This window comes from Centrocercus urophasianus, unplaced genomic scaffold (genome assembly GCF_019232065.1).
Source record: "Centrocercus urophasianus isolate 14NV4802_14NV808 unplaced genomic scaffold, USGS_Curo_1.0 seq_10, whole genome shotgun sequence".
NCBI classification, from domain to species: domain Eukaryota; kingdom Metazoa; phylum Chordata; class Aves; order Galliformes; family Phasianidae; genus Centrocercus; species Centrocercus urophasianus.
The window spans coordinates 69926478-69948286 of NW_024884142.1; the positions used below are offsets into that span (position 1 = coordinate 69926478).

General features: G+C 37.4%; 1 protein-coding gene across 1 annotated transcript in view; it reads right to left on the minus strand.

The window, feature by feature from the left end:
* SMYD3 (SET and MYND domain containing 3) overlaps positions 1 to 21809 on the minus strand; it is a 359693-nt gene that overhangs the window by 40166 nt on the left and 297718 nt on the right. The window contains exons 9-10 of the mRNA XM_042817530.1: positions 5905 to 5992; positions 2357 to 2531 (exon numbers count right to left, since the gene is read on the minus strand). Coding sequence (XP_042673464.1) covers positions 2357 to 2531; positions 5905 to 5992 — 263 coding nt within the window. The remainder of the gene's footprint in view (positions 1 to 2356; positions 2532 to 5904; positions 5993 to 21809) is intronic.

Below are 21809 nucleotides of genomic sequence, written 5' to 3' on the forward strand. Positions count from 1 at the left end.
AGAAAAGCAGTGTAGATACACTTGGCTTAGGCTATTCAGTGAAAGTACATCTTGTAACAAACAATGGACAGTTACAGTTCAGCACAAGAAGAGGAGGCATCTTTTCATTTTGAGAGCAACCATTCTCCCTTCCTTTGGAAGTTCTAAAAATATTTGAGAAGTCTTGAACAATGCTCCTTGGCAAATGTCATTGACGCTACCTAAAACTCAGGGGTTGGTATTCACTGTGACAAATCAGTTTTATGCAGTTCAGCCATCCATTTAGCCACCAGTTGCATGAAGTGATGATTCATAAAAGGTCAGAGACTAGCAAAATAAAAACATGTATTGCAATTCAGTGCATCACACAGCACTGAAAATTAATCCTGCTGCTAAAGAAATGGAAAATGCACAATAAACAGATTACCAGAAATTAAAATTGTTTTAGACCAATTCTCCTGAGCCTTTAAGGTTCTAACAATGATTTCCTATTTATATGGACTGCTAGAAATCTCAGGTGATTCCCTGTGGAGAGAACCATGAATATGTTTTCCAGAGCTGAGGAAAGGAAAATAGATAGCTATAATGGAAGTGCAGGAGCAGCCAAGCAGTAGATTGATTCAACAGGAAAAATTCAATGCATCCCAAAAGATTTCCTAGGATTTGCTCTCCTGCTGCTTAGGGTGCAATTTGTTGTAATGAGAAACTGAGGATTTTGTTTCAGGTGTGTCAGAGCTTATCGTGATGACTTTAAGGTATATATATATAAAAAATACAAGTGAAAATCACTCTTAAATAAGCTTCTGGATGAAGGGAGAATAAGGATGAGTTCTTTAAGTTACATAAAAAGGTCAAGTACCTCGTGCAAACGGCATTTCCTAAGAGATACTAATTGAACAAAGTCAAACCCTTTCCTTCATATCCAATCTCCTGCATTAAACCGCATGAAAACTGCAGTATGATTCAGTAAGCAAAACACAGAAAGCTTTGTTACATGATCTGGTACAATCGCTCTCGGTCTCCCTGTAATCTTTGCTCACTGTAAAAAAATCCTCAATGTTCAGTTGTGAAGAACCGAGTTAACGAGTTATAAAACAAAACCCAAGAGAGAGCACTGAAAACGGGAGGCTGCTCTGCTCAGCCAGAGCTGGCACAGGGAGAAGACCAGCAGGAAATGTGTCCTGCTGCAGTAATGCACCTGTTCAGAAGGCTAAATGGGGCATGTGTGACGTGAACTTCACCCCAAAGAAACACGAGAACTTGTTGGCACTCCTGCTCACCTGTACGAGAGGTAACAGTGACTACAAACACATCACTTCTCCGCAGTACTGGTTTAGCACAGACCACACAGATTTCTCACTAACTACATTATGGCGAAAGCTCTGAAATGCTGCATTGTTTCTCAGCTGCTGCCCAGGATTTTATGCAGTAACAGGTTTCCAGATGAAATTGCCTCAGGCAAATACTGCGTGCTGATGGCAGCCTGGTTTGATTACAGAATCTGTAAAATCTGAAATGCTGATATTCACAGCAGCATATATTGATGTATATGGAGCAGTAGAACCCAAGTGAAGAAAGGGATGCTCTAACAAATACCTTCCCCAAAAGGAACATTCATGTATGAACGACACTATATCCAGACACCCAGCTCAAGGTTATAAACAACCCAGATATTCAGAACCAAAGACTTTCAAAACAGACCTTTTAAAACAGGGCAAACACAGACTAGAGAAGGCAATACCTGCTCATCTCCACTAGAAGACCAAAGCTGCGTTACAGCTCCAGGCTCCAATCAATTTCAAGATCTATTGCATGAAGTAGAATCTTCTACAGCATCCTTGAATTCCAAAGAAAGGCCATCGGACTCAGAAACTCTGCCAGCACACAGTATAGGATCAAGTACTGACAAGTTATCAAAATAACAGAGTGTCTTTTTCACTTTGAGCTGAAATTTCAGTTTACAAGATTAAACTTTTTTTTTTTTTTTCTGCAAACTCTCTGTACAGAGCACGGTGAGAAAATACATTTCAGCCAGCACTACCCATCCAGCCTTAACACAGCTCAGCATAAAATACTGATAGCCTCACAAAACATGGTCTGAACCAGAAAGTCAGCTTCCGATCAGAGTGGTGGGGTAACATCTCAAGGAGTTGATAATCAGTTATCATACTTTCTATTATCATTTTATTTACTCTTAGCCTGACTATGCAAGCAGAATGGAAATTCTGCCTCATCCATTTATCTGGAAAGCAAAGCAAGATTTACAGCAAGAAGTCAAACCACTAAACAGCATCTAGTCAGCAACCTTACCCTGTAATGAGACACTCCCCAGTGCACACTCATAGCCAGAAACAGCTGAACCTGCTGCAGCTCTTACCTGTATGGTCCAAGTGTCCTGCTGCCATAAGACAAAGCTTGTTCCCAGGCTTCAAGGTTAATACAGGCATCCATGGCACAGTCCAGCAGTTTCAGCTGATAGATGTTTGTATCTGGAAGACGACTGGTATGGCTGCTCAGGAGATGCTGGCATTTTGCGAGAACCTTCTCCCACTCTATTATTGGCCATAGTCAAGGAAATATCCTTAAAGCAAAAACTCAGGTCCTAAATGTTGTTAAAAAGGAGTGGGAGCTACAGGATATTAAAATAAAAAAAGCTGCCATCATTTCAGACTGCTTCCATTCCTGAAAACATACTTGTGAGTGGCAGCTTAGGTAACTGTGCTTTGTGTACACTTAGCAAAACAATTCATAAGGAGGGCAGAATTTCAGCAATAAGAGGTAAATGAAAAAAAAAAAAAAAAAAAAAACCAACAAAATTACAAGATACTTTAATAGATAACAAACTAAAATTCTGTTACTTTTGTTTTAGCTGTTGAAGAATCATTATTTACTGAAGTTAATCCTTTAAATCTTACACTCAACAGCAGGAATCCTTGGAAATGTGCCTTCAAAAAACGGTTCAGGAACTAAAAAAAGAAAATAAATTTTATATGTACTAAAATAATGACACACACTTTCAAGCTGCACAGGGTTTTTTTCAAATTCTCATAAATTAAAACCTTTTTTGCAATTAATCTTTTTTCTTTCTTGAAATAGTTGCAAGAAGCACTGTTTTTTTTCCATGTATTGCTGCATGCTTCCTGCATTGGAAAAAGAAGCATCACAGTTCTGATGTCTGAGCATGGGTCGTGTTTAGGGATCTTGGCAGAGAAGACGATTTTTACCTCCAATGCTACAAGAAGATTTTTGTGTTTGGCAGAGAGGAAAAGTAAGCTGGGAACTGCATTCACATCAGTTGGATGTGCCTTATCAGAAATCACTTATTTTTATTATACTCTAAACTGGTTTAGCCTCTCAGTTGACCAGCTTCTTCACTCTTTGACCACAGCTAAACTGAACACTGATCTTCCAAGATTTTAAATGAGTACTATCATCTGGGACCTTATGGGAGTCCCAGAATGCAAGCAGTCTGAACACTAAAAACTGTTACTGTAATAAGTGTAACAAATTAAACAAACAAGCAAGAGTTACAGTAAGAGAAGTAACAGCACTGCTTGCATCAGAGTCCTTTCTACACAATCAACTCAAGGACATTCAGCAATTATCTTCATGACATTACTGCAAATGTTATTCGTGCCAATCCAGCAATGGATGTAAGTGCACAATGATAACCCTATGACAAAGTAATTAGTCCTTCCTGAACATGGGAATATTTACGTACTTAAATTTAAGAATGTGACCAGTATGTGTCTGGGCCAGATTTATAGCATGGCTGTTACAAGGCTAAACTAATGATTTGTGAATTGCTCTCATGTCCTTGGATTGAAGGAACTATAAGGGAAGGAATGCGTTATTATAAAATTCCATGTCAACCTTTATATCTCTGAACAACATTAATGCATTCTCCACAACTGATTAGGGACAGACAATCAGAAGAATTGAGGGATATTATTTCTACTTGATACAATTTTTTTAAAAAGGTGGGAAGCACTGACATTCCTGAAAGATTACCATTTTAGCTGATATGTACTATTGCTCTGCTTTTATTTCTCATTATGTTGCTTCATTCATTCACTTGTATCTAATAACAGAAGTGTTATACCACAAAACCTGTAGAGAACAAATTTTCAGGTAAATAAATTGCAAACTAGAAAATTCACTATCAACTGCCCTGGGACAAAAGGGGAAGCTGGCTATCTTAGATCTAGTCCAAGACTGGAGAAGCAGCTTTCAAGCAACTCTGCTGCTGTCGAGCAGCACACAATAATCCCCCTGTACTTGGCTTTAATATCCCAATTTTTGTGCTTAAACTGGATTTTTTGAGACAATTTTAAACACGCAGGTTGTTTCCTGTTCTCTTAACTGCAGATTAAGCATTGCAACACTCCATCAGTAGCTCTGGTTTTGGAAATGACTGTCTTTCTAAACTGTACAAACTATTCAGTTAATTTGCTTTAAAAAAAAATACATTTGCAGAAAGGAATCACAGTGTGGCTCAATCAGCAAAGAAGGATTCTGTCCATTCTTGGCAACTGAACCGATGTCAAGCCCCTTCCTCATGCACTGTGCTCACTAATTCATGACAATTAGCAGTGGAACAGCACTGTGCTGCAGTGGAATAGTTCCCATTATCTGAGAACAGAAACTGAACCGACAACAGTGGCATAATTTTTCAACCAGGCCTGATAGCTTTTACTATGGTGTGTTTGATTAATTTGTAAATATTAGCAAAATGAGCAATATTAAAGATCCTAACAAAATTCAGTAGGTGCAATTTCTGCTGCAACTAAATATAAGGGCATTAAATTCTAAGGTATTTTGGCTCCTTATCAGTTGGTACCAAAATTATTTCAGTCTCACATTGTATATTTATTATTTGAAGTCCAGGTTAAAACACGGGCCCTAAATTACAGTTGAAGATCTTGTTCACTATTGCCCATCTCAAGTCAGTGACTACAGAGAAACTCAAACCGGTTTACAGACTGTATGAGTGTAGCTTAGATGATCATTTCCCTTAGCAACAGTCCATTTGCTAGAAGACCGAGTATGTCTGGAACAGAGAGAAAATCTATTTATTTATTTATGGTTAGAGAAAAGAAATTTCTTTTCCAGTTCGGAGTACCACTGCACAAAATTGCTCTTTAAGCTGATGAAACAGAGTACTCAAAGATGTCATTCTCTCTGGCTCCAGAGATAGCCCAGGTTTCAGAAAACAGCAAGACACCTTACTACAACAGTAGAGAAATTCACGGTCAGCAAAATTCCATTGAATAGATGAAGATGAGAAATGGATCAATATGGACAAATTCTTCCAGAAAAAAATCTCCACTTCTCTTTTACTTATCTTTTTTGGTCTTTGCTTTTCACTGGAGTTTTAATTGAAATGAATGTATACATGATGGCCATTAGGCTCCAATCCTATTATTACATTTAATTTGCTTAATTATCACTTACTGTTATGCAAGTTATTACAATGATTCAATAATTATTTGCAGTTACCTTGACTATGATTATGCCTTTGTTATTGTCATTGCTATGCAAGGAATGAGAACCTGAATTGTACACCATAGGCATAATGGGACAAACAACATTTCAGTTTGAGTTTTATTCCATTTAGAAATGGATTTATATGAACACTGTGAAGGCAGATGTCTAAGTTTGAGCCAAATTATACCTTCTCCACCCTACATACCTGCTACTCCTGCCATGAAGCAGTCCCATTCCAAGAAATCAGAGACTATTATCACTTGCACAACTGGGAATATTACATGGTTTGTGTGTACTCACATCAAGCGAATTAAAATTCTTTTGAAAATAACTTAAAAAAAAAAAAATTAGGGGAGAAATCTCAAAAGATTAACAGCTTTACCTCATGATTGTGTTCACAACAGAATGACAGACTGTCGCACATCACTGAAAGGATACCTTCTTTTGATTTTGGATATTTCACCTCATTTACAGCATCTTTGACTTCCTTCCAGGCAGGCTCTTCACCTGCCAGTTTCTTGGCATCCTGGTTAAAGAAAAGTAAGCATTTGATTAGAAAAGCAGTAAATGAGAGGATACAATAATGATGAAAAGTAATCTAAAAAAAAACAACAACAACAAAAACAGACACCGACAAAAGCAAATTTGGAGAATTTGATCACTTTTTTTCTGGAAGAATACAAAAAATTAATTTTATTTTATGTTCATATTTAGCCAGTGTTTGTAAGCAAAGGAGAAGATGCAAAGGGAAGTGAATGCAGACATGGAAACATCAAATACTCAAACCAGACACCAGGTTTACAACAAGAGCTATGATCACACAGGAAACAGAACCAGTGGCATGTGACTTTTTCTACAAAACACATTGAGAAGATCAATTTCTCTCAAAAACCCAATACCTAATACTTCACAGACTCTTAACCACACTGTAGAAGGTATTCAGCAAATAATTTTGTTTAACCACATGCTGATTATTGAGACTTCACAAGCAGAGGAAGGCTATGATTGCAAGCATGAGCTTACAGGAAATGTCTACAACTCAGAAAAAGCTGAACTTTGGTTTTGTTTCATAATTCATTGTTATTTCTTTTTTATTCCACCCGATTATATAAACAGTTACATTTTCCTATCACTTTGTTATAAAAAAGGCAAAAATGATTAATGGTTACAGCAGAAAGGGAAATAGTTTCTCTTCCAGCTCTCTAGCAGGGACTAACTGCACCTCAGGCAAACCACTCGGAACAAATTTATTAAAGCATCCCACAGACACAGCTAAGCATCTTGAGGGATTTCCAAAAGCATCTAGCTATTCAATTTCCATTGCTATAAGCACTTAAATACCTTTAAAAATCCGGCCTTTAAGACATTGCAGTTCATTATCTCTCTCTCCTTACAAAAGGCTCTGCTACTCTCAAAAGACTTTTTTAAGTGTAAATTCAGGACTATTTTAAATACAGTTCTGAAAGATCAGCCTTCAGCAGGGATGGAGGCCTGGAGATTAATAGAGAACATGCGTTAGAACCTAACCAAGTGCTCTGTAACCAACAGATGCTCACTGTTTATGAGAGGACTGCCTCTATTTATTAAAAAGCTTGCAATCTGTCTAGAAAAGCATAATTTTCGTACTCCACTGCTCCTTATTTACCTTGAATTCAAAGCAGAAAATATTTATACTAAGAATCAGCACTCACTTTCCCATTCAAGTTTTGCAGTTTTGTTCTTCCATGTACTCCATAAGACCCCTGACCTCTGTGTATTCCTGGGAAGATTAAATTGGACTGCTATCAGCTGTCCCACATATCTGTAGGACACGAATTACAAGCAGGGAAGCCTTACTTCAATGCCTTTGGCATGTGTACTTCCCACGCAATCAATTCTCTGATAAAAAAGCTCATCTGGAAGTAATTCTGCATGTAGCTGAATTTGCCACCAGAAGAACATAAGGTGAACGTTAGGAGAAGCAATCATATGTTGTAGAAATGTCAGTACAATTAATGGACATAACAAGCTCTGTTCCTGCTTTGCAAGAAACCTACACTGATCCGTTATCTTTAGCATAACCTCTCCCAGTTTTTGAGGGAATATGTCCATTTCTGAGCTCAGCCTGCTAACACGTAGCAATCTAATTTTAAAACACCTTTGTAGATAAGTGCTGTTCACTGTTGGGATTTAAAAGATAAATCTAGATATTAATAACGATGTCTGCAAAATATAGGGTTTAAGGAGCTACATGGAAAACAAAAAATCATTGAAGTCCAAATACAATTCTCAGTGTTTCTGTAGTAAGCCTCACAAATAAAAACTCAGAAACAAGGGAAATGAGATAGATTTGTAAACCAAAGAAAAACCGATGCAACAAGTCACAGGCAAATGACTGATGCGAAACACCAGCAGGATTTGATTTGCTCGCTGTGGGACTGATGGATGAATCAAGTTAAAACATTCATTGACAACTTTTTCAGTTGCTTTGCTTTGTCTTCTAGAATTTCATTTACAACACAAAGCAGTCCAAGGTTGGAGTTTCCTCTAACCTTTACACTAGAGCATAGGGAAAAGTAATCACAGGCTTAAAAAATATCAGGTAGAGAATAAGGAGTGACTGTTGGTCAAATAATCTCAAAACCCTCTCTGGATTCATGGGGCTTTATCCCTTTTGTAAGACACTTCAGGATGGAAGGAGCTGGGCACCCAGCCCAGCCCTGGGAAGGATTTAAGTCACAAGTTTCAAAGAGATATTTTCTTTGTTTTCAAGAAGAGGATTTTTGGGACTGGCTTATGTAAGAAAAAGCAAAGACCCGGTCTTGCCTATTCTTCATCAGATATTCATATACCAAAGAAGACCTGCCCTCTCCTGAACACTCTGGTTCAAGGCACAGTGGCTGCTTCCAAACTGGCAGTCAAGTAAGAGCTGCAAGGCCACCAAAAACAACTGTCACTTCTGCCGTCCACACTAAATGACAATGGTTTCTTCTGGACACAAAATCTCTGACTAAATAATTATAGTCCATTGAGGCAGCAGCATGTAATTCTGCTCCTGGTCTCTTTTCATGATAGCATTTAAAATATCTTTATAAGGAAACTTTATGAAACTTAATATTTTAACAGTTTAAAAGCTATGTACACCTCAAATATCTGAGCATTTCACAATAGAGAGCAGACCGCAACTTTATGGTTTGCTTAATTTCTAAAAAATTCAAGTGGCAAGTACAGATGTGAATCTGAAAGAACAATTCTGACCAACTTAAAAACCAACGAGGTTTTCTCAAGTTTTGTTTGGAGAAGGTTTCTGAAGAGCTCAGACATTTAAATAGTGGCATGACATTTTAAAGTTATACTCTGAAAGCACAAATAATAACTTTCTAATTCTATTCAATAGTGCAGCAACCACTGACAGCATGTTTGTAGTAAACACATCAACTCAGAGTTTTAGACCTGGTGTCAAGACGAAAGCATTACATGATTCATGTGGACTGCATTTTACAGAATCCTAAATTTTCACCCACTTTCAGTCTTGAAAATGACTTTGTTAAGAGCTATGCGAATGTGAAAGGGTCAGTGCAAAGTGCTGGCCCTAATGAACTGTCACAACCAAGATTTACCTGTGACATAAGTCTCAAAAGCTCCCCTGTTCTGCCCCATGAAAAAAAAAAAAAAAAAGCCAGATGCACAAAGGCCAGTTCAACTTGTACAAGGCTGTCCTCACCAAAAGCTGAGCTGGCAAAAGAGAAGGCCTCATATTCTTTGCCATACAGCTCTGAATAGCGTGGCTGTGATATGTAGTGATTCCAAGGTTACTCCACAGAATAAAAAGTGTTCTGCTCCCAGTAAGACTGTCATGAAGGGATGAGCCCTAATTCAGAACAAAATGGATTTGTACATTTTATTTTTAGAATTCTGAAAGTAAAATAAGACACATTGTGGCTGCATGCCATATTGCAACTGTGAAGTACACTGTTCAGCATTAGGCAGGCTGCATTACCTCACATCATTGATAATGGCTACTCATATGGCACTTATCTGCATGCATTACATATTCCGGTGTCTGGAATGTAAAAAGAACTGAGGCTAGTAATACTCCAAATTGTACTGGAATATTTAACAGTCCTTCACACCATTTACATTTAAGGACTCCACTTAGGCAAACAGATCAAGATGAAAGTTTCCCCACACCCTGCATACAATCAGTGGAAAAAAAACAAGTACATTCAGATAGTTGCATGAATATCATTTCACTAACATTGTGTAACTTAGCTACCTTAGCTACACATTACATTTCCCCAGTAACTTAAAATGAAGCATCAAAAACTGCAGTAGGAAATTTATTACAATGACATGCTTTTAAGAAAGAGAAAATTAAGATCAACATCCATCTCAAGAAGTTTAATCTAACAAAATGAAATGGGGCTAAGATAAATTAATCCCAGCAACACCTTAGAGTTAATCAAATTTAAAGCGCAAATTTGAGAAACAAATAGAGAAACAGCTCACAGCCTCTTCTAGTTCCAAATCCAGTGTGTCAGACTCACAATTCCGCACACACACAAAAAATAGCATTTCTTTAAGAATCATATTCCACTCTTATTCACTGCAACCCATTTCTACTCATTTCTGTGATTTTTTTTTAAACATGCACTTCTTAAAATTGCACTTTCAAAGACCACTGTATCTACATATTTTGTGTTACATGGGAAGTAAAACATCTCCTCCTACCGAATACCCTGCTTGTAAATCCAATCTTAGCCTTCTCGGATAGAGCAGAATACAACATTTTTCACTTCTGTTCAGATACCCATGCTGATTCATGTGACCAAAAGTAGATATTTGGACTACTTTTCTATTCAACAGAGAAAGAGAGGCACTCTCAAGGGTGCAATTTGTGTTGTTCTAAAGCAAAGTGCTATAATAGATAGGTCACTTTGAAAGTAAGGTCTCCCATTTATTTCCATGGAAACCAAAACAGATACAAAGAGCACAATAACACTATTTGGTAGAGCAAATTCTCAGCTGCAAAACACTATTTCTCAACATAGTCACCACCATTAACTAGCCTGCATGCTGTGCCCATAAAAAGCGGTACCAGCAGAGGTGATCGACTGTTGCTGTTCACCACTGCTGAAATGCACTGCCCACCTCCTCACTATGCCCACATCAACCATTTGGGCTCTATAAGCATTCAGTAAGTGTAGATGAATGGCAGTGGGTGTCATTTTTTTCCACACAGAAGAATTCAGTGGTACCCTTTTGCTTCATATGTCCTTCCATGTCAGATGCTATTCTGTCAAACTGCCCATCTGCTGCCATCTGTCACATGGCAACAAAATGTAATGAAATATTGGTGGGAAGGTTCAACCTCTACTGCCATACCTCCAACCTCTGCCTCTGACATCATGTGCCAACATAATAAAATAGGAGGCACTACTTTCAGAGCAGCCATCACACATCAGATGAATAGCAGCCAAAGAGAGTCCTTTCTTCTCCATTTTACCCACAGCAGAAAGCAAGAGTAACTAGCTCAGATGCTCTCTAGCTATCCAAGATTTGGTGAAATAAATCATAGTTTTAGAACTCCATTTCAGATGTGGGACTTGTTTCCTATCTTTACAGTGGTGACATAATTGCTTTCAAGGTCTAATTTACTAAGCAATTTCAGTTACTCTGTATGATTCACCTGTCCTCATATATGTTTATTACTCTCTCAGTCTTTGTCAACCACAAATATAACTGGCAACGATTTTGCAATTTCTTTCAATTCATTCATGAAAATGCTGGGTACTGTAGGAACAGAGTCATTATGGACACATACTTGTTACCTGGTAAGCATTATATATAACTGATGATTATGGTGATCTGATGTTTAAGTGTGGTGTCAGAACAATCATTAGGGTGCATATGTATAAAATCCTGTAATAAGAAAAGAAAAAAGACACCAAAAAAGCTGAAAGCTTTTCAGTAGTCTTGAATCTCACAGCCCACCTCATTTTTTTCAATACTGATGACACTCACAAATCAAGTGTTACTATGAAATATTTTCTGTTTTATACACACTCTTTGTGACAAAAATCTAAGCTGCACTGCAGGCAGTATTTCTTTTCACAAAAAGCAGCATACTTGTAGGATATTGGGTTACTCCGTCATGATTGCACAAGGGCTATCCCACTTAGTAGGTCCCCACCACTGTGGGATGACTGGCTCTTTGCAGGCCCAAGACCCTAGCACCTGTGATGGAAGTTGCTCATTTCATGAGCAACAGGACCAAGCTTTGTTGTTTGTGACACCACTGTCATTATAAACTTCCTAATTGCAGATGCTTAAAGCTTCTCACCAAAAAATTCCCACCCAAACTGCATAAGTTACATGCAGAAATAAAAATACATTAGACCATGAGAAGAGTAATAAATGGAAGTTCACTAGTTATCAACTTACAAAAGCCAGAGGATGGCAGGAAGGGAGGAAAATGAAAGTATTGACGCTTTTGCACTGGAGAAACAGGGTTTAATGCCAGACCACCCAAAAATTCTTGGCACATTTGTAATTCTACTGTAATTTCTATTATCAGACCAAAAATTCTCATGGGTAATTTGGTTACCTGAGGAAGGATACTGTTCAGCCCAATCCATAGCAACTATGGGGTTGGGATTTCAGACTTAGAAATTGCACATTTGTTATGGCAATCTCTAGGCCAACAATTCAATTCACAAGTGTCAGGCAAATCTACATTGTCTCTTGAGTCTACAAATGAAGACGCAAGAGGTACATCAGCTTGAGACACTCAGGTCCAAAATTCTCAGAATATGTAGTTATTCACACACATAATCCACAATCACAAGTACACTTAAGTTTCAGTGACACTTAAACTCCATCAAAGTTAGTATTTGTGCAGATGACTAAACATTTTGCTGAGTTCAGTTATTCCTGCATCAAAGTTTGCATTTATGCTTCAGTGATTCGAAGAATTTATGCCCACTGAATAATTGATTCTACCTGAAGACATATATACTGATATGAAGTTACATATTTATTTTGAATATTCATAGGAAAACAATTTAATATTTTAACGCATGATATATCACTTGATAAAATGGTAGCTTTAGTAATTAGGTTTTTTAACATGAATTGCAATGTAAAATGACAGTATTCAATGGAGCATAAATTCACTGTTTTCTGAATGAATGGATATGAAATACACAGAATTTAGGGTTCAGAAAAACACATGCAAGGTGATCAAGATCATATACAGTTATCCGTTTACCCTGTACCTTAAAATATTAGACAGATTTCAAAAGTGAAAGCGTAAATTCCTGGACGGCTGTTGACTGCCTAGATCACTATCATGCTGCTTGTCTATTCAATGTCAATGCACAAATCCACATTGACTAGTCTACCAGTCTTTTGAAGATCATTAATAAAAAGATTGAATTTATTTTGTACAATTACAGCTCTTATGAGTGGATAGTACCCGGAGTTTCCTCGTGTAGAATTTTTTGCCAACAAATTTCACTGCTTCGTAGCCGAGTATCAGTTTCACAGCATCAAAGGAGAGGTATATGAATACCCTTAAAAGATGTCATACAGCATTTTAGTCATTTAAAGCACTCCTGCTCTGGAGAATTGTAATGACTATCTAAGTTAAACTGGAGAAGCTATCCAAAGTCTTTAACAGAAACAGCTAAAAATGCTCTGTAAAGCAAGCAATTGCTTGACACAACCTATTGTCAGCACCTTTCGACTTGTCTGTTATCCGGATTCAATAATACTTCTTTTTTTTTTTTTCTTTTTTTTTTTTTTTGTAATTGTCGTGAAAAATAGGAAAATGGTCATATTCCAAAGTGTGAACAGGACATCATCTAATATGACATAATGTTATGGAAACTACTATAACACCTTTGAATTATTTTCAGGGTCTTTATTTACTGTTTGAAAATCTATTGTGCAGTTGGCTCCTAGCAGCAGCTGGCTGCCATTATTACAAGTTTATCTGTCTCAGCAATCTGTGGTGATCAGCCACAGTGATCCAAAGCAAGGAGAGGTAGCCTAGTTTCTAAAGTACATACAGAACATTAGACGTCTTGACTCACATGTAAGGAACCTGCTGGAAAAATATTATTCGGTGATACTTCAATATTGGAATTCCAATTGTCTAAAACAGTTCATAGTATCAGTAATGTATTTCTCTGTTGCCTGATAAGTACTCTGCACTATTTCACTCGGAGCTTAGAGAAGAGATGTACCGTTCTCCTAAAATATTTTTCCCATTCAAATGGATGGGTTTTGTCCCTCAGAAACGCCTGGTATCTCAGCACCTCATTTTTTAATATTTCTTTTGCAGGTAAGGGTTTGGGTTGGGGAGAAAAAGCTTAGTTTGCATTCTGAACATGTAACCCTACCTTCATTAATGAAATACAATGTCCTAAGTAACACAGCTTCACAACATATTTCTTCCCTATAACAAATGTCTATGTTCAAACTACCCTGTTATTTAGGCAGAAGCAGGAATCACATCAAAAGCTTTCAAAGCTCAGAAAGACTCTTTGTGCCTGAGAATGATTCAACCCTAATATACAGAGGCATTTTAAGAGTAAAAATCTAGTTGTCCAGACATTGTCAAAGAAACAGCAGAAACTTTAGTCTATGACCAGCACTTGTCAGCCCTGAAACATTTTCTTATCCTTTCTAAAGCAACATGATGCAGCAGCACTTTTTACTTAATGTTTGTGGTTAGGTAATCTTGTGAGTTGTGATGTACTATTGTACCACACTCCTCAGTTCAAATCACTGTTTGCTATGTAATCAACAGCTGAGTAATATAATTTACCGAGCAATCTTGTGGAAAATAATAGGAGAACTTGCAGCAGGTCAACAATTTACACATTCCTCTGCTGTAACTCACATGGCCAGAGTGAATTCAGCCTTTTCAAGCTTGCTGCCTTTTACACACACACACACACACACACACACACAGAGTTCTGATTCATGTCTAAACTGAACTTACAAATGCAAACATTTATAATTACAGCTTCAATTATCACACTATTGTGATATAAATTAAATTATTGGCAAGAAATTGATCCAGCACATTGCTTACCACAGCAATTTTTCACTCCAAAGCAGCCTGTCTGTATCTTTACAATCTCAAAAGTTATAGACTTCCTTGCTATTCACAGGAGCTCATTGCTCTTGCTTTAATAGACCTTAGAGGATATTAATTAAGGACTGGAATTGATTTAGGCACTGAAAGGAATGTTTTTGCCTTTGTCTATCTACAGGCAAGATATCTGATATAAACAACAACAATTTAGCATTGTTTTAATTACTGCTAAGTATAGCTAGCCAATGACTGACAAATACCTCATGATTCAAAAATAACTTTTTACCTACGTTTCATTTTCATTGCAATGTTTGCTACATACTTGTTGCAAAAAAGAAAAAAAAAATCAGCCAACCATAAAACCATATGCTATTAGAAATTAACTTAGAAAATTGTTGATAAAGAACCTGTTTCTACCTTGGTTTTTATCTACATTGGTGTGATTCAAAATGTTTGTTACCTTTACTGTTGATGTTTGATGCTTAAAAAGTAATGTTTCCTGCATGTCTATGTGTTTAGTCATTCATTCCTTCACAGAAAAGGACTTAGAGTACATCCATATAACTGAGGAAAAAAAGGTATTTTCACTCACTTTCCCTTCCTTTCCTTTCTTTTTTAAATTCATATCCCAGTACTTACATGACATGCTTAGGAAATTAAAACCTACTGCATACCAATTATTAAAAACTACTGTATTTTTTGAACTAAAAACTATTGTTTTTCAATTATAACATCTGTTTCATGGGACTTATGAAGATCAATATCAATATTTTTCTGCTAAATGTGACCAATGCTTTTCATTGTCGTTTAAAATTATCTAAAAGCAAAATGATTCATGGAGATAATTGATTTGCTAAGTGTTCTAGCAAATGACTGACTCAGATTCCTTTTTGTTCTGTCCAGAAACTCGAAAGAAAAAATCTCTGAAACCATCTCTACGCACCCCCAACTTCTATTTGCCACAATAAATTGGAAATTTTATCCTCTTTATGCGAACACTGAGAGATTAAGAGTTCAGAGGCTCTTGACTCCAACATCTTGTGAGGACAAAATGTCTTGGGTTTCTTGCCCTCTGCCAGAGGGTCCACAGAAACATGAACAAATAAATAGTAAGAATATCAAATTGAAAGAGGAGATGTGCTGATTTTTAACAAATACAAGGAAAGAAAACATTGGAGAGTCATTTCAGTTGTGTAAAAAGCAACAAAACACTCTAGAGAAAACACCTTGAACAGTTCTACAGAGCTAAGATGAAAGGAATTGATACACAGATCAAGAGAAAAAACATCCCCTAGGTCCTACTGATATTAGAAATCACCTTTACAGGTGCACATACTAAAGGTATTATAGCACCCTCATTGAAAGAGAACTCAAGGTTTGTCTCACAGTGAGATTTTAGGAATCCCAATGAGATAAAGTTTTCAGGCTGCTCCCTTCAGGGCACAACAACGTCTCTTTACAATATTTCTGGGCAGTAATACATTGTCCAGTGACAGTACATTAACCGTATATTTAACTTCCCTGAACAAAGTTAACTTCCCATGTCAAGTATCATATGCAGAAACTTTAGATGTAATAATTTGACGGAAAAGGTGTTTGGAATATGATTTGTCTGATTTCATAGAATCATTGAATGGTTTGGGTTGGGAGAGACCTTTAACATCATCTAGTTTCAACCCCCTGCTATAAGCAGGGACACCTCCATTTAGACCAGGTTGCTCAAAGCTCCACCCAGCCTGGCCTTGAATGCTTCCAGTGAGGGGGCATTCACAACCTCTCACTGGGCAACCTGTTCCAGTGTCTCACCACCCACACAGTAAAGAATTTCTTTCTAATATCTAGTCTAAATCTACCCTCTTCCAGTTTAAAGCCATTTCTCCTTCTCTTCTTTACATGCCTGTATAAAAAGCCCCTCCCCAGCCTTCCTGCAGGCCCCCTTCAGGTACTGGAAGGCTACTGTCAGGTCCTCCCAGAGCCTTTTCTTCTCCAGACTGAAGAGCCTGAGCTCTCTCATACTGTCCTTGCAGAGGAGGTGCTCCAGCCCTCTGATCTTATTTGCGGCCCTTGTCTGATCTAGTTTTATGTTATAAATTACTGCTGTTTCTCTCAGCATATTCTTTCTTCTTTAAGCTTATTTTGAAGTGCTTATCCAGAATGAGACATTTCTTATTTCTATTTATCTTACAAGCAGAATTGAAAAAGTGAATGCTAGATGAATGATACCACTGGAAAATGAGAAAACAAAAAACCTAACAATAATTAGTTCTAATGACAGTTCCAAATAAGCTGGACCTTTGGAAAGGAGAATACTAGTTGGGCACTGAAATGTGGATGCTGTAGTGAGTAGCAGCAATGGAAGCAGATTTCCCTTCCCTTAGCGATAGAATATTTCTGCTTAAGACATCTGCCAAAAGATTTATATTTCCACTTAGATGGCTGTGCTTGAAAAGAATAAGGTTCTGCTCCCTTCAGATGAGCAGAAAGCTGGACTGCGTGGCCCCCCAAGTCTCTAACTCTTATGTTGGCTCCAAATACAAAACTGTTGACCCAAATTGATTCTGGTTTCTCTATTGGGGGTGCCCCCCCCCCAAAAAAAGGAGACTGCAGACAGCTCTGAGCTCCAGTTTATTTCTATGAACAGCAGTATCTTTTCCATGACCTTTGACAATCTAAGCAAGCTCCAGCTGACTGCTGCCAAGTCATGACCAGAGCACAGTCCTGAAGCAACCAGGAGAGGTAAGTTGTCACAGAAAAACGATCACAGACCATTTGTCACTGTCTGACATTGTTTGTGGGACTGCCTTTTGATGGGGAAACAATTACAATTTTGAAAGATGGAAGAAGCCTCAGAAGTTGGGTATGAAATGTTAAGAGGCTGGAGGTTAACAAAGGCTGGATGCCTTTGTTAACAAACAAGAGAGTCCAGAAACAGTTGCCTTGGTTTTTAGTGGCATTTTTGGCACTAGAAAAAAACCAAATCATTTGTCCTTGGCTGTTATGAAGCATGAAGAAAGTAAGATCCCTGAAAGGGAACAGAAGACTCTAAGACTGATGGATTTCAGGATCTGATCCAGGATTTACTTCATTACCAAATGTCTTGCCAGAAGGAAGGAACAGTTAATCTGCCAACTACCTATGGAAAGAATTAACATTGTGTCTTAGTGGGCAGCTAATTACTGCCACTGGCAATACTAATGTTCAGCAGAAAGGGTGGGTGGGTGAAATATGGTAGAGCTGATTTGACTTCCAGATGTAGTTTGTTTTAAAGGCAGTTCTAGTGGGAAACAAACAAAAAGATGAGGAATGAACAGAGTATTTGCACAATAAGGTATCCTATTTTGTAAGATAACCCTATCTTTTGCTAGCAAGTCTATTAAATGAGCTTTTTGTTAGAACAAAGTCCTGATCTGCTGCTTTTTGTTTTTTTTACTCAACATACCCTTAAATAGGAAGTGCCTTAGAACAATCATTAGAGATACAGATGCTCCCTCTTTACTCTGTTTTGATCAAAGGGTTTTATGTTCAGTTATCTGAACAAGCAGACTTGTTTTCAACAATCTTGCTTACTCTTTGCTTCCCAGACTTTATTTTGCAAATCAATCTAGAGATCTCATCTTTCATATTATACTTGGAAAAGTGAAAATGTAAACACCTGAAAATAAATGAATGTTGCAGAAGATGAGAAACAAACTTCTGTAACTTGGCAACACAGCCAATTAAAATGGCAATTCTTATCACACTATTTTATATTTCCTGTGTCCTAAATATAAATTCTCAGAGGGAAGGGAGTAGAAATCTCAAATGAAGCCTTCATATGCTAATTCACAACAGTCAATACTGCTGTTTTTCATAGAACCACAGAATTACTCAGGTTCGAAAAAACCTTAAAAATCACCAAGTTCAACCACAACCTAACCATACTACCCTAAGTCTGACAACCCCCCACTAAATCATGTCCCTGAGCACCACATCCAAATGGTTTTTAAACACATCCAGGGATGGTGACTCAACCACCTCCCTGGGGAGCCTAATCCAGTGCTTAACAACCCTTTCTGTAAAGAAGTTTTTCCTGATATCCAACCTAAACCTCCCCTGGCACATCTTGAGGACATTTCCCCTCATCCTGTCACCTGCCACCAGTGAGAAGAGACAAGCCCCATTCTTGCTTCAATCATTTTTCAGGTATTTCAAGAGAGAAATATGGTCTCCATTCCCATGGCCTCCTCTTTCCCATGCAACAATTCCCCTGTGATTTAAGCACATGTTCTTCAACATGATTGTTGACATGAAACATAAAGGTAAAAAACCATATTCAAATTACTCTCAGAAACCTCTGAGACGAGTCAACCATGGGTATATGTTCTACAACAAATTTGATTGAGTGAGTTAAAGGACCACTTACATTTAATGACAATCATAAACTACAGTTTCATTATTTCTCAGGATATTAAAAAAAAGTCAAAAATCTAGTAGCTTCAGGAGCTTGTTCAGTGCTTTTATAAAAAAGTTGGTGAGTGCATGGAAGAGTAATACCAGCTAAAGAATTGCAGATGACATTTTCGTATGGAAGCAGATGGTTTGGCTACTGTTCAGATGACCTAATTCTGAGAATCTTCAAGTTGGAAAGTAGACTTGTGATGTTCTGTACCAAAACTCAGTGTGCAATATAACTGAATGCTAAGCAGAGCAATAAACTGATTAAAGGAATAAAGTACTTACTGGCATTATGTTATTATTAGCTTTGGCAAGTATCAAACACTGGCCAAACGTAAAAATGATTCAAATTCATTGCTTTTGACCTTGTAATAAATAAAAGCATTCCAAAAACCAAGCTAGACTAAAATATTAAATCCTGGCTCCCAAGGAGAAAGACAGCTCATAGTGAAGTGATTCTATAAGCACAAATCTCCTGTAAATCCTTGGCTGAAAAGGTGAACAATAATCTGGCTCATGACTCTGGAAAAAAACATTCTCCTTTTAAAATAGTTGTCATCAGTATAATCCCATCTTTAATTATAATTAATGTAAGGGGCTTTTATCTACCAGGAGTTCAGCTTTTAGGAAGTAATACACTTCAGAATTACAGTGGAGATTGTTCTAAAAATGTCTAGAGTAAATAATAATCATGTATAAATACGTCAGAGATACAATGAAAACATTACAGCAGCAAAATCTTGAAATATCAAGAGCCAGCAAACATTCTGAGAGTGACTTAAAAAGAGGTCTTCTTTCTCCCTCTCTAAGTTACTGAATTGTTTTTCATTTCAAATCACAATTAATTTAAAATATTGGATAGATTCGCAGTTAGTACTTTTTAACGGGGCAGTAGCTGTACTGTAAAAAGAATCACCTCAATCTTAACCTGTTTACACTGGTTTGTTAACCAGTGCTTTTCTTCCCACATTAAATCCACAGCTAGGCCACTTGACTAGTTGCTGAAATAAAATGGCTAGCATTATGGTATGATGTTCTAGAATTAAAGTGAAGCCGACACTGGGACCCAGGCACCAAAAATTATTTGAGATCCACAGCTAAAGCTAGTCGCCACTGTTCACCTTCCATGTTTTCTCATCCTTGATGACAGCTATGAACCTGGATTTGCTTATGGCTGTCCTGGTGGTGAGACAGCCAAACAGAAAAATGCTCAGCAAGCAGAGATTCACCATGAATCCCTTTGAAGAGCAGTGACCAAAGAAGAATGCTAGCTCATACAATACGCAGTGCCAGGCCATTTGCACAGACATGGTCCTCTCCACTTATCCTAGCACCATGTGTCTGCGTACACTGCGTGAGTCATTGTGTCTCAACAGCAGTTGAGTAGGGTCCCTGTGATTGGGATATGGACAAGTATACTTGAAAATGCAGACTTTGACATATAACAGTCTGAGATACAAACAATTGTGCAAAAGAACTGTAATAGGGAAGCAAATAGAGACAAGAGCTACACTGTATAAAGCCTCCATACCGTAAAGACAAAGTGACTATGAATGTTGAAGCCACTGATTGTGTCAGAGGGAATTTTGCTATTTTATATAGCTATTGCATAAAATATTACATGTATCCACATTAAACTAAAAAAACCTGGAAACTGGAAAAAACCCTGGTAGAATCACATAAACTAGAACAGCAATGGAGCACCTTGGTATGCTACTCTTCTTTGAATACATAGTTAAACTGAAGTAAAGAAGTACTATGCAACCACCATCCTAGTTTAATCAATTTTAGCTCAAATAACAGTGAAGAAGCAGCTATACTGGCTATATTATCTAAAGTACCTAAAGTATCTAAAGTAGCAACCAGACACAAATATTTGAAGTGTAACCTATGTAGCTGAAACTGCACTCCTGCCTTCTAGAACTACAGAGGCATGTAATCATAAGATTCTTGTTTTTGTGGAGTAATGTAATCCATCTCATCTAACTTTATCTGTTTAAAGAGTGGGTTTTTGCTCTAAGATTTTGCTTAACCTCTCAAACCCATTCCAGTACATGCCTATTGCAAGACAGCATGAATGATTTACTTGTCTTTTCTTTGGATATGGAGAAGAACTCTTCAGAAAATATACCAGAAGACATGCCGCAAAGTATCTTAAAAAATACGCATAAATAAGCAGATGTGTAAGCATGTACAACTATATATAAGCTTTACATGCTCTTTAATATATATTTCCCCCAGGATTCTTGAGACTACTTTCAAATAATTAAAAAGATGTAGAAAAAAAGGTACAATGAAAAGGATTTGATTTTACTGTAAATAAATCTGTGCATCTCAAGAGTGATTTGTCAGCTTCCACTGGTCTCTAGTAAAAACTCAGCAGCTGGCAGAGATACTCCGCAAGACTAGGACTTGGAAGCAGCAAGAAAATACAATCTCTCTAAGTGTTAAAATTGGAAATGTAGTGAGTTTTGATAAGCACAACTGGAGAAGGGAAGAAGGGAGAAGAAAAAAGAAAAGAGGAAAAAAGAAGAAAGCCAAACAAGAACTTGAAGGTAAGAGGCATTTCCAGGCAAACTAGAACTTGCATTGTTACCCATAATGAAGATTTATGAACTGGATTGCTGTTTAACTAAGCCCATTGCATTAACCATGCAATGTTGTAATACAGAAATTTACTATTAGCTGATTATTACTTATTGAATAACAATATTAAAGCTTCCATCCTAAATCACACAGAGCTTCAGCCATTGCCTGCTTTGTTGACTAAAAGTTTGCCTTTAAAATTTTTTTTCCAAGGTCCTGTAAATTTTGGCCAGTAGCA